General features: G+C 38.6%; 2 protein-coding genes across 7 annotated transcripts in view; both read right to left on the minus strand.

Annotated features, from left to right (window-relative positions):
* Nucleotides 1-14640, minus strand: part of Cep164 (centrosomal protein 164) — a 63607-nt gene that overhangs the window by 41466 nt on the left and 7501 nt on the right. For all 6 annotated transcript variants that reach the window (XR_007344607.1, XM_048795975.1, XM_048795972.1 and 3 more), the window contains 2 exons: nt 9559-9670; nt 446-650 (listed from right to left, as the gene is read on the minus strand). Coding sequence is in view for 5 of the 6 variants with exons in the window: in XM_048795975.1 (XP_048651932.1) it covers nt 446-650; nt 9559-9670 (317 nt within the window). In the remaining variant the exon portion in view is untranslated. The remainder of the gene's footprint in view (nt 1-445; nt 651-9558; nt 9671-14640) is intronic.
* Nucleotides 12355-13334, minus strand: LOC107145823 (programmed cell death protein 7). Its single transcript, XM_015489821.2, has one exon. It carries the CDS (start codon nt 13232-13234, stop codon nt 12470-12472), a length of 765 nt encoding a protein of 254 aa, XP_015345307.1. The 5' UTR covers nt 13235-13334; the 3' UTR covers nt 12355-12469.

Genomic DNA, 14640 nt, shown 5'->3' on the forward strand with positions numbered 1-14640 from the left:
CTGAATCTTGAAGGTACTGGTATTCTGATAACTTAACTCACACCACTTGAAGACAAGTGATGAGCCCACACTAGAAAAGCTTGACTCTGCGTGAAGAGAAAGCACTCACTTGTCTAGGCCCACTGGCTTCTATCAATTGTCCCCCATCCCCACTTTCCAAAGCAGCAGATGCCATCACCTCTTTGACTATCGAAAAACGACAACAATATATGGCAGAGCAGGCACTCTCATCAGTCTCATTATGTAACCCAGGTTCCCATGGAAAGAGAAAGAATTGTTTAAAGATAGTAATGACTGCTAGAAGCTGAAAGAAAATTAGAAGATGTAGTATCAAGAATGTATTGTTATTGTTGTTTTTCACCTCTTGGCTGAAGACAACTACAGGCTCCCCCTATCCCCTCAGTTCAGCCCTGGCCTCTCTAGAAGCTGGCACCCACTGACTCACCAGGGGACTTTGGGAGGTCTCTTTGTCCTTCTTTTCTTTCTTTTCCTTTTTCTTTTTCTTGTCTTTCTTCTTAATGGCCCCAGAAGTTGACAGCTTCCCTCGCTCTTGGATCACCAAGTTCCGATAGTGCTCATCACACGGATGGTCCCACATGGACTGCCCATTGGCAAAGTTGAAATAATAAATATCACCTGTGATGTCCTGGCTGGGGATGAGCAGAATTCAGAAGTTAGTCCCTGCTCAGGCCAAGGCTACTTAGGACAAAAAGAAAAGAAAAAAAAAGAAGAAGAAGAAGAAGGGCAGGAGGAAGAGAAGAAGGAAAGCAGGGAGATAGGAGGGAAAAGAATGAACACAAAATTGAAGGGCGAAGGGCACCATTGGCTAAGATTAAGGAGTTCACTTAGATATAGAACAATGGACTGAAATACTTAAGGATTTCTCTAGATGAAGACATATAATCACTGTAGTTCCAGGAAATTAATATTAGACTGGAGTAGAAATGAACTTGGTTTTAGTTAGATGGAGAAATATAAACATTATGTCATCTAGGAATAGAGTAGACCTTGTTTAATATTTAATAAGAGTATGAAGAAGAAAAATGTGAAAGCTCTGGTTTTGTAGAAGATTCTAAACTCACAAGAAGTGATAACCCAAGGTAGCAGGGAACCCAACAGAAGAAAATAAAGGAGGAGAATCTGTTTCAACATGGACAAGTCCAAAATAAACTAAAATGAATGGTTTATTTTGGACTTGTCCATGTTGAAACAGATTAATAATTAACAATAATCTATTAGGACAGCGAACAGGAAAAAGAATCCCATCCCCAATAACAATATAAAAGATAAAATACACAGGAATGAGTACAAACCGTGTAAAATCTTTACAAAGCTTTACTGAAAAAGGAAAAACAATTGTCCCTAAGATTCAAATCTATAAAGATGCCAATTATCTCTAATTAATATATGAATCCAATACAATCCCAATAAGGCTCCTTATGAATTTGACAAGTTGAATCTTTAATTCAAATAAAAGGGAACATTTTCCAGAAATAGACAGGGAAATATCAGGGGTACTATGGTCTGGATGTATATTGTCCCTGGAAAGTTCAAGAGTTGGAAATTTGGTGTGGTGATACTGAGAGGTGGTTGAACTCTTCAGAGATGGGGCCTAGTGGAAGATGGTTACATCACTGGAGCAACTTTCCTTAGAAGGCATTAAGTTAGTTCTCATGGGATCCCTGAGCTGGTATGAGGCACCCAGCCTCAGGTATTTCATTATAGTAATAGAAACAGACTAATAACAGAAAATTGACACTGAGAGTTAGGGTCATTGCATAACTGATTTTTTTTTTTTTTAACTAGGTAATAGGCAAGAAACAGGCTTAAAAAAAAAAGCCTAGAATGCTATAAGCGCAGTGTTATGGTTCTAGCATCAGATGGAAATGATGATCCAAATGAAAATGGTAGTAAAGGCCACTATTGTTACACAGATACAAAAAAACTTGGATGCATGTGTCCATCCATGCCCTAAAGCTTTATGGAAGGCCAAATTTAAGAATGACAGACTAATTTATCTGGCAGATTTTGGATTGGCAATTTTTTAATTGATAATATTTCTACATGAATAATAAAATGTGTTATTAGAAGGACTGCTAAATTTTAATTAATAATATGCACATGCTAAACAAGCACTCTACTATGAATTACATCCCTAGCTCCAGAATTTCTTTGAAAGAAACATACAAAACTTCAAGCAACATGCTTAGCTAAACTGAAGGAAACAGATGACATTTCCCTGCCAACAAAGATAAAAATGGGACTAATATATAATACAACAACAAAAAATTTTTTTTCAAACTCAACCAGAAAGAAAAATTCTCAGGTGCAAGAAACAGAAACCCAGAAGCCCAAGTAATAAATATAGAACTGAGAAGCCAACATTAGTATCTGATTTGGATATAGGTCCCAGGAAATTGGAGTTTAATGTTAATTTAGGGACAGAAATGTGGCCTTAAGTCTTGATTAATTTGGTAATTAGAACTGTGACCCTTGCATGTATCTGGGGCTCTTAAGAACACTAACTCCACACACACAAAAAAAAAAAACCCAGTAGGTCATGGAAGTAGCAAATGAGTATGGGGCCCACTCCAGGATCTAGACAGACAGAGAAGATCTTATGACAAATTGAAACTTCAGGACATATAAACAGAGTCCAAAACATGCCAAGTCAGGAAATTAATACAAAACTTTAGTCTTAAACTACTGAAAAACCCCTGGGAGAAGCAATTGTGAAGGTACTCAACAAGTGAGGAAGGAGACTCTCACAGAAAATAATCCCCATAGGAAATAAATTCACAAAATTCACAATAAAAATTACAAACCATGTGAGAAAAGAGTTCAACATGAGGGAAAATCAGAAGATATAATAATAAGAAGAATCAGTATACCATATAACTTGAGATAGTAGGATAATCAAAAGAAAACTAAAAATAACATTTAAAATTATTATAGTGGGCTGGGGACATAACTTAGTAGTAGAGTGTCTGCTTAGCATGTACAAGGTCCTATGTTCAATTCCCAGCACTGAAAAAAAAAATTATGACAATGATAAAAGGGGTGGAATTCATAATGAAAGAAAAGAATTCTAAAGAAAAAAAGGAAAGGTTGGGTGCAATGGCACACATCTGTAATCTCAGCTATTCGGAAGGCTAAGGCAGAAGGATCACCATCAAGGCTAGCCTGGGCAACTTGAAGAGACCCTACCTCAAAATAAAAAATAAAAAGGTTGAGAATAGAGCTCACTGGCAGAGCACCCCAGGTTCAATTCCCAGTGCTGCAAAAAATAAATAAAAACATAATAGAACTTGTAGAAATGAGGAGTTATTAAAAAAGAAAAAAGTAAGTAAAACAATAGATTTGGTGCAAAAGAAAGAAAAAACAATGAATTATAAAATATACCTAAAGAAACTCAGAATGCAATATGGGAGATAAAGAAATTCTTAAAATGAGAAGTTAAGAAACATGGAGTATAAAATATGAAGGTTCAACCCCCAAAAAAGCTGATTTTGAGAAAATTAATACAACTTGCAAACTTCTAAAAAATTCAAGAAGAAAAGAGATGACAAAAAGTATCAGGAATAAAAAGGGAAGTAACTACAGAGTCAGTAGAGATTCTAAAACCATACCAGGAAATTAAGAACTGATGATAATAAAGTTTAAAACCTTCACCAAAAAGACAATTCCCCAGAATAAAAACAGGTTACCAAAATTGACTCAAGAAAGCCAGAATCGGGCCATAGCCATAGCCATTAAAATATTGAATTGTCAAACTTTATACATACACAAACACACACACACACACACACACACACACACGCCCAAAATGAGTTTTACCAAATCTTCAAACAAATAACCCTATCCTATTGCGGGGGGGTGAGGGGGGGAGATACATTCATACATTGCTGGTGGAACTGCAAATTGGTATAACCGCTCTAGAAAGCAATATGGAGATTCCTCAGAAAACTTGAAATAGAACCACCATTTGACCAGTGATCCCACTCCTTGTTATATACCAAAAGGATCTAAAATCAGCATACTATAGTGACACAGCCGCATCAATGATTATAGCAGCTCAATTCATAATAGCTAAGCTATGGAACCAACCTAGGTGCCCTTCAACAAATGAATGAATAAAGAATTTGTGAAATATATATGTCTATATATATATATCATCACATTGTGTGATATATACACACAATAAAATACTCTTCAGTGGGTGGGGTTGTAGCTCAGTGGTAGAGTGCTTGCCTCACATGTGGAAGGCACTGGGTTCAATCCTCAGCACCACATAAATATAAAATAAAGGTATTGTGTGCATCTAAGACTAAAAAAAAAAAAAGTTAAAAAAAATATTATTCAGCCATAAAAAAGAATGACTTTATGATTTCTGCTGGTAAATGGATGAATCTGGAGACTATCAGGCTAAGTGAAACAAGCCAATCCTGAAAAACCAAAGGTCAAATGTTCTCTTGATATGTGGATGCTAACATACAACAAGAGGAGGAGGGGAAGAGTAGAAGTTCAATGGATTAGACAAAGGGGAATGAAGGGAAGGGAAGGGGGATGGGAATAGAAAAGATAATAGAATGAATCTGACTTTACTTTCCTATGTTCACATATGAATACACCACCAATGAAACTCACATATAACCACAAGAATGGAATCCTAATTAGTATAAATTATACTCCATGTATGTATAATATGTCAAAATATACCCTGTTGTGTATATCAAAAAAGAATAGAAAAACAAACTTAAAAATAAGCCTATCCTAGGGGCCTGGGTTGTAGTTCAGTAGTAGAGTGCTTGCCTAGCATGCATAAGGCACTGGGTTAGATCCGGGGCACCACATAAAAAGAAAAAACAAATAAAATAAAGGCGTCATGTCCCTCTACAACTAAAAACAAATATTAAAAAAAAAAAAAAGCCTATCCTAAACAAACTATTCCAACAAAGAAAAATCAGGAAACTCTCCCTGAATAATGTTTTAAGGCAAAAACACCTTGATAATAAAATCACAAAGAGTCAACACAATAAATATATGGTTAATCTCTGTTATAAACATAACTGCAAAAATTATAAATAAAATACTAGCAAACTAAATCCAACACTACCTAAAACTGGCGTTCTATGACCTATTAGGATTTATTCCGGAAATTTCAAGATGTTCTAACATTAGAAAATATACTAATGTTGTTCGCCACATTAATAGATTATGGGAGCAGTGTGCAGTATAATTATACCTGTAATCCCAGCAACTCAGGAGGCATCACCACACCTGGCCTTATTTCATATTTTATTTAGAAACAGGGTCTCAGTGAGTTGCTTAGTACCTCACTCTTACTAAGCTTTGAACTCAAGATCTTCCTGCCTCAGCCTCCCAAGCTTCTGCGAGCAACTTAGCAAGACCCACAGCAACTTAGTAAGATCTTGTCTTAAAAAAAAAAAAAATTAAAGGCTGGAGATGTAGCTCAGTGGTAAAAAGTACCCCTGGGGTTCAATTCCAAGCACCCCCCCAAAAAAATTAAAGATCATATAGAAAAGACCAGCCTTAACAAAATATTAACTCATATAACCATGACAATTAAAACAGTGTGTTACCCCTAAGAAATTAGAAAAAGAGCAAATTAAACCCAAAATAAATCAAAGAAAGGAAATAATAAAGATTCCATGAAAAATCAATGAAATAGGAAGAAAAAAAAACTGTGAAATTCATATAACCAAAGGCTAGTTCTTTGAGAAATCAACAAAATATATAAACCTCTATCCAGAGTAATCAGTGATAGAGTATACAAATAACAAGTATCAAGATGATAGTGAGGAGCTGGGGCTGTGGCTCAGCAGTAGAGCACTTGCCTAGCATGTGTGAGGCACTGGGTTCAATTCTCAGCACCACATATAAACAAATAAATAAATTCAGGTCCATCAGTAACTAATTAAAAAAAAAAAAGAATGATAGGGGAGCTGGGGAAATAGCTCAGCAGGAGAGTACTTGCCTAGCATGCACAAAGCCCTGGGCCGATCCGCTGTACCACCAAAAAAACAAATAGATGAGTGGACAAATTCCTTGGAAGACACAAGCTACCAAAGCTCATTCAAGAAGAAATATACTGAATAATCCTATATCTATTAAAGAATATGCATTTTTAGTTTAAAATTTTCTCATAAAGAAACCTACAGGCCCAGATGATTTCACTGGTAAATTCTCCCAAAAATTAAAGAAGAAAAAAATACCAATCCTACTGAAATGTGTCCTGAAAACTGAAGAGGAAGAAATTCATAAATCATTCTTAGAACCCAGTATTAACCTATACTAAAATAAGACAGATTATTAGGAAAAAACTGATACTATACACCAATTTTCCCCATGGACATAGATGGAACAATACCTAATGAAATTTTACAAAGTCAAATTCAATAAAATATAAAAAGAGTAATACATCATGACCAAGTGGAGTTTATCCAGGAATATAAGGTTATTTAAACATTCAAAAATAAATCAATATAATTTTCTATATGAACAGAAAGAAAAGAAAACTATGTGATCTTATCATTTAATAAAATCTACCACCCATTCATCCATTCCTGTTTTAAGCTCTCAGTATGCTAGGAATAGAGGGAAACTTTCTCATCCTGACAATGAGCATTTCCAAGAAGCCTACAGCTAACATCTACTTAATGATGAAAGACTGAATGCTTTCCCCTTAAGAGCAGGAAAAAGGCAAAGATGTCCTCTGTCACCATTTCTATTTAATTATACAGAAGGCTCAAGTCAGTGTAGTAAGGTAAGAAATAGAAATAAAGGCTAATCAGATAAGAAAGGAAGAAGGGAAAATGTCTTTATTCCCAGAAGACATGATCATCTCTGCGGAAAATCCTATGGAATCTAAAAGCGACTAGACCTGACATAATTGAGTTTAGAAGGTTGCACACCACAAGATCAATACACAAAAACCAATTTTATTCATATAAAAAAGCAATGAACAACCAGAAATTGAAAATATACCACTTACAGAAGCATCAAAAATATAAACTCAGACATAAATCTGATAAGATAGGCAAGACATGTACAAAAATCTACAAAACATTTCTTACAGATATTAAAGAAAACCTAAATAAAGGAAAACAGACCATTTCATGGGTTGAAAGATCCAATATTGCTCAAGATGTCAGTTGTCCCCAAACTGATTGATACATAATCCCAATCAAAATCCTACCAAGAAACTGACAAGCTGATTCTAAAATTCATATGGAAATGCAAAGGACCTAGAATATCACTTTGAAAATGGAGAACAAAGTTGAAAGATTTACCCTAAATGATTTTGAGAGTTATTATAAAGCTATAGTAATCAAGATAGAATAGTGCTGAGCAAGGTGGCGCACGCCTGTAATCCCAGCGGCTCAGAGGCTAAGGCAGGAAGATCGCAAAGTTCAGCAAAAGTGAGGCACTAAACAACTCAGTGAGACCCTGTCTCTAAATAAAAAACAAAATAGGACGTGGCTCAGTGGTCAAGTGCCTCTGAGTTCAATCCTGGTACTCCCCTCCCGGCCCACCAAAAAAAAAGAATAGTACTTGTGAAAAGACAAGACAAATAGATCAATGGAAGAGATCAGAAATTTCAGAAAAAGATGCTCCTATACATGGTCACTCTAAAAAAATCTCTAAATGTCCTTCAATATTAAAGTAATTAACTAAATCAAGACTTTTTAAAAAACGTGATACAGCTGAGTAGCAAATATAGCTCTGTGACAGAATGCTTGCCTAGCATATGCAAAGCCATGGGTTCGACCCCAAGCACCACAGGGCTTGGGAAAGTAGAATACCTACACAGCCAATAAAAAAAGTAGACCTACATGAATTGACATAGAAGAGCAGAGTATATAACACTTAGGTTTAAAAAAAATGTGTGGGGTGTATGGATTTTAGAAGGTGTGGAAGGGGAGCTGGGGGTGGAGAGAACTGAAAAGTATGGAAGGAATTACCAGTTAATAGTCATGACCTTGAGAAAGGGAGAAGATGACATGTATGAATTATTTTTAAAAATGAAAAACAATTCATGTTCCCCCTATAGCACAATGAAACACTGACAACCCTGGCAGGTACATGAAAGCAAGTGGCACAAAGTCTGGCACACAGATGGCTCTTAACCAGTAACAGTTTCCTACCTTCCCTCAGACTGTGTATTGGAAACAACACAAAACACTATCCTATAAGGTTATCCTATAAATACAATCATGAGTTCTCAGCACTTGGAATACTGTGTGAAGTGCTGACAGATTTCCTACAAGAAAGATGTCATGAAAAACTGGAGAAAGTCCAATGAGAGGCAGCTAAAAAGATCAAGAGAACAAGAAGGCTGCCATGTGAAGAAAAGCTAAAAGGATTATAATCCTTCAGCCGAGAAGAGTAATGCAACAATTGCCATTTTGGAATATAGCCATCGCATTAAATGATATGGGTAAGAACAAGATGATTACACCTTATCTCCCAAATTGCACCTTACCCTCTGAGAGGGGAGCCCCCTAAGACATCTGAGCACTAGTTTGGGACAATCATAGGAAAATCCACTCTAAGGTGGGAAGTAAACTTATGGCACACACTTCAGGGAGACAACTTATGAGCTCTGTGCATGTAATGAGGAAAAGAAACTAAAGAAGACAGAGCAGACATATAGCACAGGAAACAGTGTCACTGTGAGTGGTGGTAGTGCAGTCCTCTGGAGAAAGAGTGAGCAACAGTGACATGGTACCCTGCAGCTTTCTCTCCTTAGCCACTGTTTCTTCACCAAAGCCAGTTTCCGTGAGATAAACTGAATAAGCTGTGCTCCTCATAATCCAAAGAGCTCTAAAAAGATCAGTGAATCCACAAATGTGAAATATTCATTAACAGGTTACACAAATTCAGAGATGGCAGAGCCATGGATTGCCAAGAGAGAGAGATGCTTTGCCAGTCTAGGCAGCCTCACTACAAACTCTTTGGCACCAGCAACCATTCTGGACATGCTAAGGAGATACTACTGTCATGTTCAATTAACAGTGGGCACCAGGCACAGGGGCACAGACCTATGATCCCAGAGACTCAGGAGGCTGAGACAAAAAAAATCCCAAGTTCAAGACCAGCCTCAGCAACTTAATGAGGTTCTAAGCAACTCAGCAAGACTCAGTCTCAAAATTTAAAAAATTAAAAAAGGGCTAAGGATTTAGCTTACTGGGTTCAATCCCCAGTACCCAAAAAGAAAAAAAAAATTATCAGTCTGTAAGGAGTAACAACAACCCCTTCTTAGCCCATGCAAAACAGATGCTGGTGTAGAGGACCTGAGCCAGGATAGCAGCACTGTGGTGCTAGGTATAAGTACTGAAGCCTATCACAGAGACTGTCAAGTCAGCCTACACTGAGATCTGAAACATGAGGCAACTTAGCAAAGAAAGGGCACTGAGCTATCCCTAACTATAGAGGGCAGGTTTGGAAAAGATGGCCAATTAAAACCGACCTCCAGTACCAGATCCCTCTGCCTCTGACAGGCCAAATTAGTGACCCACACCCCCACTTACTTACCATGGTTTCCATTCCACAGGCAGTGGGGCCACAATGCCCTCCCGTGCCAGCCACATCAGTTCTGGTTCCTTGATGGGATCAATACCAATCTCTCGGGCAAATTCAAGAATTTCTGCAAGAGGCAGGAGGGCAGAAAGGTAAAAGAGACGAGAAGTGGGGTAGTGGATGGAGAGAAGAAAAAATCATTATCAATCTGTTTTCTATTTTGCCTTTACTTTCAAAATCTTCTTCAAAGAGAAATTATTATTTCTCTAAATATAAATAATAAACATATAGAATTATTTCCTTACATCTTAAACAATTTATAAATGATACACCTGAATCAAATTAAGTTATCTCCATATTTCCAAGAATATAATCTAAAGATAAGTCTAACAAAGGTGGAAAAAAAAAATGAAACCAAGGCTTCATTATGGTGGCAGGCTCAGGAAGAACCCAAAAGCTACAACCGGAACCATCCAGGATAAGGGCAACCTCACCAGAAGGAGATAAGCTTTCCCAAGATTTGCAAAAGCTTGGTGCAAAAGCACTCATCATTCAGTCAACAAACATGTTCTGAACAAATACAGACAACTAAGCCCCTAAGAACCTTACAAACTCACAAATAAGAGTATGAACCAAGTGATATATGATGTGACAGGAGCAGAGAAAAGGCAAAGAATGATTCCGCCTAGGAGCAGGGAGACAGTTAAGCTAAGAAAGTGAATGAAGCTCGGGAGGCCTTCTTCCCAACAACTGACCCATTCTTCCATAAAGGGAATTATTTCTTTTTCAATTTTGCTAAATATTTTGAACTCTAATACTTTTGCTTCAAGCACTTAGAATCCTTTTGCAAGAGATCTGGAGAACAGGAGAAATTTATGTACTGAATAAAGGGGTATCTCACCTTTCTGGGGAAGGAAAAAATAGATGAAATGACCAATAGAAGATGTCGCTGGAGGACTAAGGAATGATGAAATAAATATACAAGGGGCATCAATGTTTTAGTTGATAATAGCCCAGGTCAGAGATGTATCACCAATATGAGTCATCACAGTGGAGAATTTGGAGGGTGACATCTGCAGACTAGGAAATAAAACCACTTTTTTCAAAAGACCAGTCAGAACTTGGTTGGCCAGGGACTAATTTATTCATTGATTTTCATCATTTTTTTTTTTAGTGCCTCCCACATGCCAGTCACTATATGCCATGAATAAGATAAAAATAGTCACTGCTCTTATGGGGCTTACATTCTAATTGAAGAGAAAATCAGCAAATAAGTAAACAAATAGACAAAGAATTAAAGTTTCTGATAAATGCCATGAAGGAAGTAAATGATGTCTAAGAGAAGGTCAAGGTGAAGGGGCACTTCTTTACCAAGGATGGCCAAGGAAAACCTCTCAGCAATGGAGACACTAAATTGAAACCTGAAGAAGTCAAAAGAAACCAGCCATGTAAAGTACTAAGGAAAGAGCAGACAGGTAGAAGAGCAGATACAAAAGACTTATGGCAAGATGCAGCTTAGCTCACAAGAGGACTTTCAGAAAGCCAATATAACTGGTAGAGAAAGTCTGGCCAGATGAACAGACGTAGAGTCCTACAACCGCAGCAAGGGTGTCATGTTGAATATACAGAAGAGAGTTAAAAGTAGAGACCAGCCTATAATCCCAGCGACTGGAGAGCCTAAGGCAGGAGAATCATAAGTTCAAAGCCAGCCTCAGTAACTTAGCAAGGCCCTAAGCAATTCAGCAAGACCCTGTCTCTAAATAAAATATAAAAAAGGGCTGGGGATGTGGCTCAGAGGTTAAGTACTCCTGTGTTCCATCCCGGGTATCCCCCCCAAAAAAGCAGAGACCACTAGAAATGGTCTGCTTCATATCATAAGATCACTCTGGCTACTAGGTAGAACAGACTGGACAAGGGCAAATGTATAAACAGTGAGCTAATTAGGAAGCTACTTAGGCAGTCCAGGAAAAGAATATGATGGCTTGTGATTAGAATATCTAAACTCGGACAGAACAAAAGAATTCATAAACATCCTTGGAAAAACCTTGACCTCATTTACAACAGCAACCCAAAAAGAAAACAGTCAGGTTGAGTATCACTTATTCAAAATGCTCAGATCTAGAAGTGCTTCACATTTCAGATTTTTTTTCAGATTTTGGAATAATTGCATAGACTTTACTAGTTGAGCATCCCTAATCTGAAAATCCAAAATCAGAAATACTCCAAAAAGTTTCAGATTTTGGAGAATTTTGGTTTTGGATTTCCAGAGTAAGCATGCTCAATCTACATTTAAGAAATAGGGGCTGGGGCTGTAGCTCAGTGGTAGAGCGCTTGCCTAGCATGTGTGAGGCACTGGTTTGATCCTTAGCACCACATAAAAAATAAACTAATAAAGATATTTGCTGGGAGCCATTAGCCAAGTAGGTATGACAATTTCCTTGCCAGCGTACCCCATGTTGCAGTGACATTGAATGTAGGTGACCTTGCTCAAGGACCAAGGCGGATTAGGGTGTTCCCGGTTTAAGATAATCGTGTTTAGGGCGTTCCCAGTTTAGGTTCCAGGTTTAAGGTTTAAGATTATTCCTGCTGGGAATAGGGCATATCCTGCTGCCTGAGTTCCCCTTGAGTTCTCACGGGATTCAGAGTATATTTTGGGAGACAGAAGCCCAGTGGAGGTGGATTTGGGCAGAGAACGTGGATTTCCCCAGAACGTGATTGTAGACGGCTGGTGTGAGTTCGGGAATAAAGAGTTGCTGTTTGAATCTACAAGCTGTGTGGTGGCTCGTGATTGTGTGCCCAGCCAGACTGCGGCATTGACACAGGGAGTTTAGCAGTTATAGTTTAGTCTACAGCATAAGATGGCAACATCACTAATATTTAGAGCTGGAAAGAGCGTTGGCTGGACCACACTCCTGGAGCATCTTTCCTAATGCAGCTTAATGGCGGTTGCCCAGATGTCGTTGCTGGGGAGCGGGGGAAGGACCCATCCTTGGGGAACGGAGTTGCCTTTAGGATGATCGGATGGCACCAGGTACTGATCCCAATCATGCCTTATCTGGATGAGTGCTGGCAGGGAGTGCTCGGCTTGGAGGTAATACTGTCGGAAAGGCTGCAGGAGGTGAGCAAGTGGGAACTCATCTGGATCCCCAAATAACTTGGACTCGATTTCACGTTTCTGAAGTAAAAATTTCTCTTTTTCTTTTCTTTGTTTCTTTTCCAATTCTCTTTTCCTCTCTTCCTCTTGTTCTCCTTCCAACATAACTCTAAGGGCTCTCTCTTCAGCTTCATATAGTTCAGAGCGTTTTTTAATGAGTTTTCTCAGTCGCTGAAGATGGTGCTCAAAAGTCTCATCTGCTGAGGCTGGAGGACAGACCCCTTTCCTTGCTGCTGCTTCTTTCCTCAGTTTCCTCAATTTCTCCAAAGCTCTAAGAATGTCCACCATTCTTTTGGTGTCTGCTTGTTTTTTCCTCACTTCAGATAAGACTCCGTCAGCAGCAGCCTTGAGTTCCTGCTCCCGCTTCTTCTCCTCCACCTCCTGTACGCACTTGACCTGCCAGCGGTCAATCTCCTGCTCGCGTTCCGCTGCCCGCGCGGCCTCCGCCTCCCGCTCGGCCTCGCGTTCCCGGGCTCTTTCGCGAAGCCGCAGCCGGCGGCGCCGGACCCTCTCTAGCCTCCGCCGCGCCTCGCCCATATAGGCGGCCTGGGACAGTGGCTGTAACCGCTCAGCTAGTTCGGTGCGCAGCGGCGCGGCCTGGGCATGCAATAGGGACCAGGCCGCGTGCGGGGAACTTCTGAAGCTTGGAGGTAAGTGAAATTGCTTGCCCCTGAGGAAGAGCGAAAGAATGGGTGACCAATTCAAAAAACAATGTGTTATTGTTTTGATTTATCTTGTTTTTGTTTCAAGCTGCCTATGCCTAGAACTTTCTCAGGCAAACTGGAAAAANAACGTGATTGTAGACGGCTGGTGTGAGTTCGGGAATAAAGAGTTGCTGTTTGAATCTACAAGCTGTGTGGTGGCTCGTGATTATGTGCCCAGCCAGACTGCGGCAGATATTGTGTATCACTCTACAACTAATAAAAATATTTTTAAAAAAGAAATAACCTGAGCAAGTAGTAAGACGTCTATGAAGAAAACTTAAAGTCATCCCATAAGAGCACACAAAAAAAGAAATATGACATTTTGAGTAGAAAGACTTCACTTCATAAAGATGAAAGTTATCCCTAAATTAATTCAAATATTTAACAGAATTTTCCCCAAGTACTAACAGTTCCTCCATACACAGCTCTACCCAGAACTTGACAAGGTGATTCTAAAGTTCATGGGGATAAAAACAGACAAAATAGCAAAGAAAACTTTGAAAAATGACCAATAAGGGCATTTTGGCCCCAGTAAACATTAGAATTTATGATGGAGTCTCAATAATTAAGGGTACAGCAGTGACATATAAATAGGCATTCCAATGGAAGAAAAGATACACCCAGTACAACATCCAAATCAGAGAAGAAAAGAGAAGTATTCCATTAATGGTTTAGGAAGAAAACGTGAGAAAAGTATTTTCACCTTGGAGTGGGGAAGGCTTTGCTTTTCTAACTTTGATACATTAACTAATTCAGAGGCCAGATGAGAATGAACTAATAATACATTTAACATAAAAATAAAAAAAAATTTGGGTTGAGGATATAGCTGAGTGGTAGAGCATGTGCTTGGCATAAGCAAAGTCCTGGGTTCAATCCCCAGTACCAAAAAATATAAAACAAAAAACTTCTCTATGGCAATCAAACAAACACATACAACAAACTATAAAAAAAGCCCAAGGTTTAATGTGGGCTCATGAGCTCCCAGTGGGTGCAAGAGTTCTCGTTCCACTCTAACCCATCTTCTAACCACATAGTTGGTGAACAAAATTTGTGAATCCAGATCCATAACTCTTTATAACTTCAAAGGAGTTTTCACTCCAAAAAATAACAATGCCTCAGGGATGAGGATATACCTCAATTGGTAGACTGCTTGCCTTGCATGCACAAGGCCCTGGGTTCTAATGCCTAGCACCACATACACACACACACACACACACAAAAAAAAAAAAAAAAAAAAAA

This window comes from Marmota marmota, unplaced genomic scaffold, assembly GCF_001458135.2.
Source record: "Marmota marmota marmota unplaced genomic scaffold, marMar, whole genome shotgun sequence".
Taxonomy (NCBI): domain Eukaryota; kingdom Metazoa; phylum Chordata; class Mammalia; order Rodentia; family Sciuridae; genus Marmota; species Marmota marmota.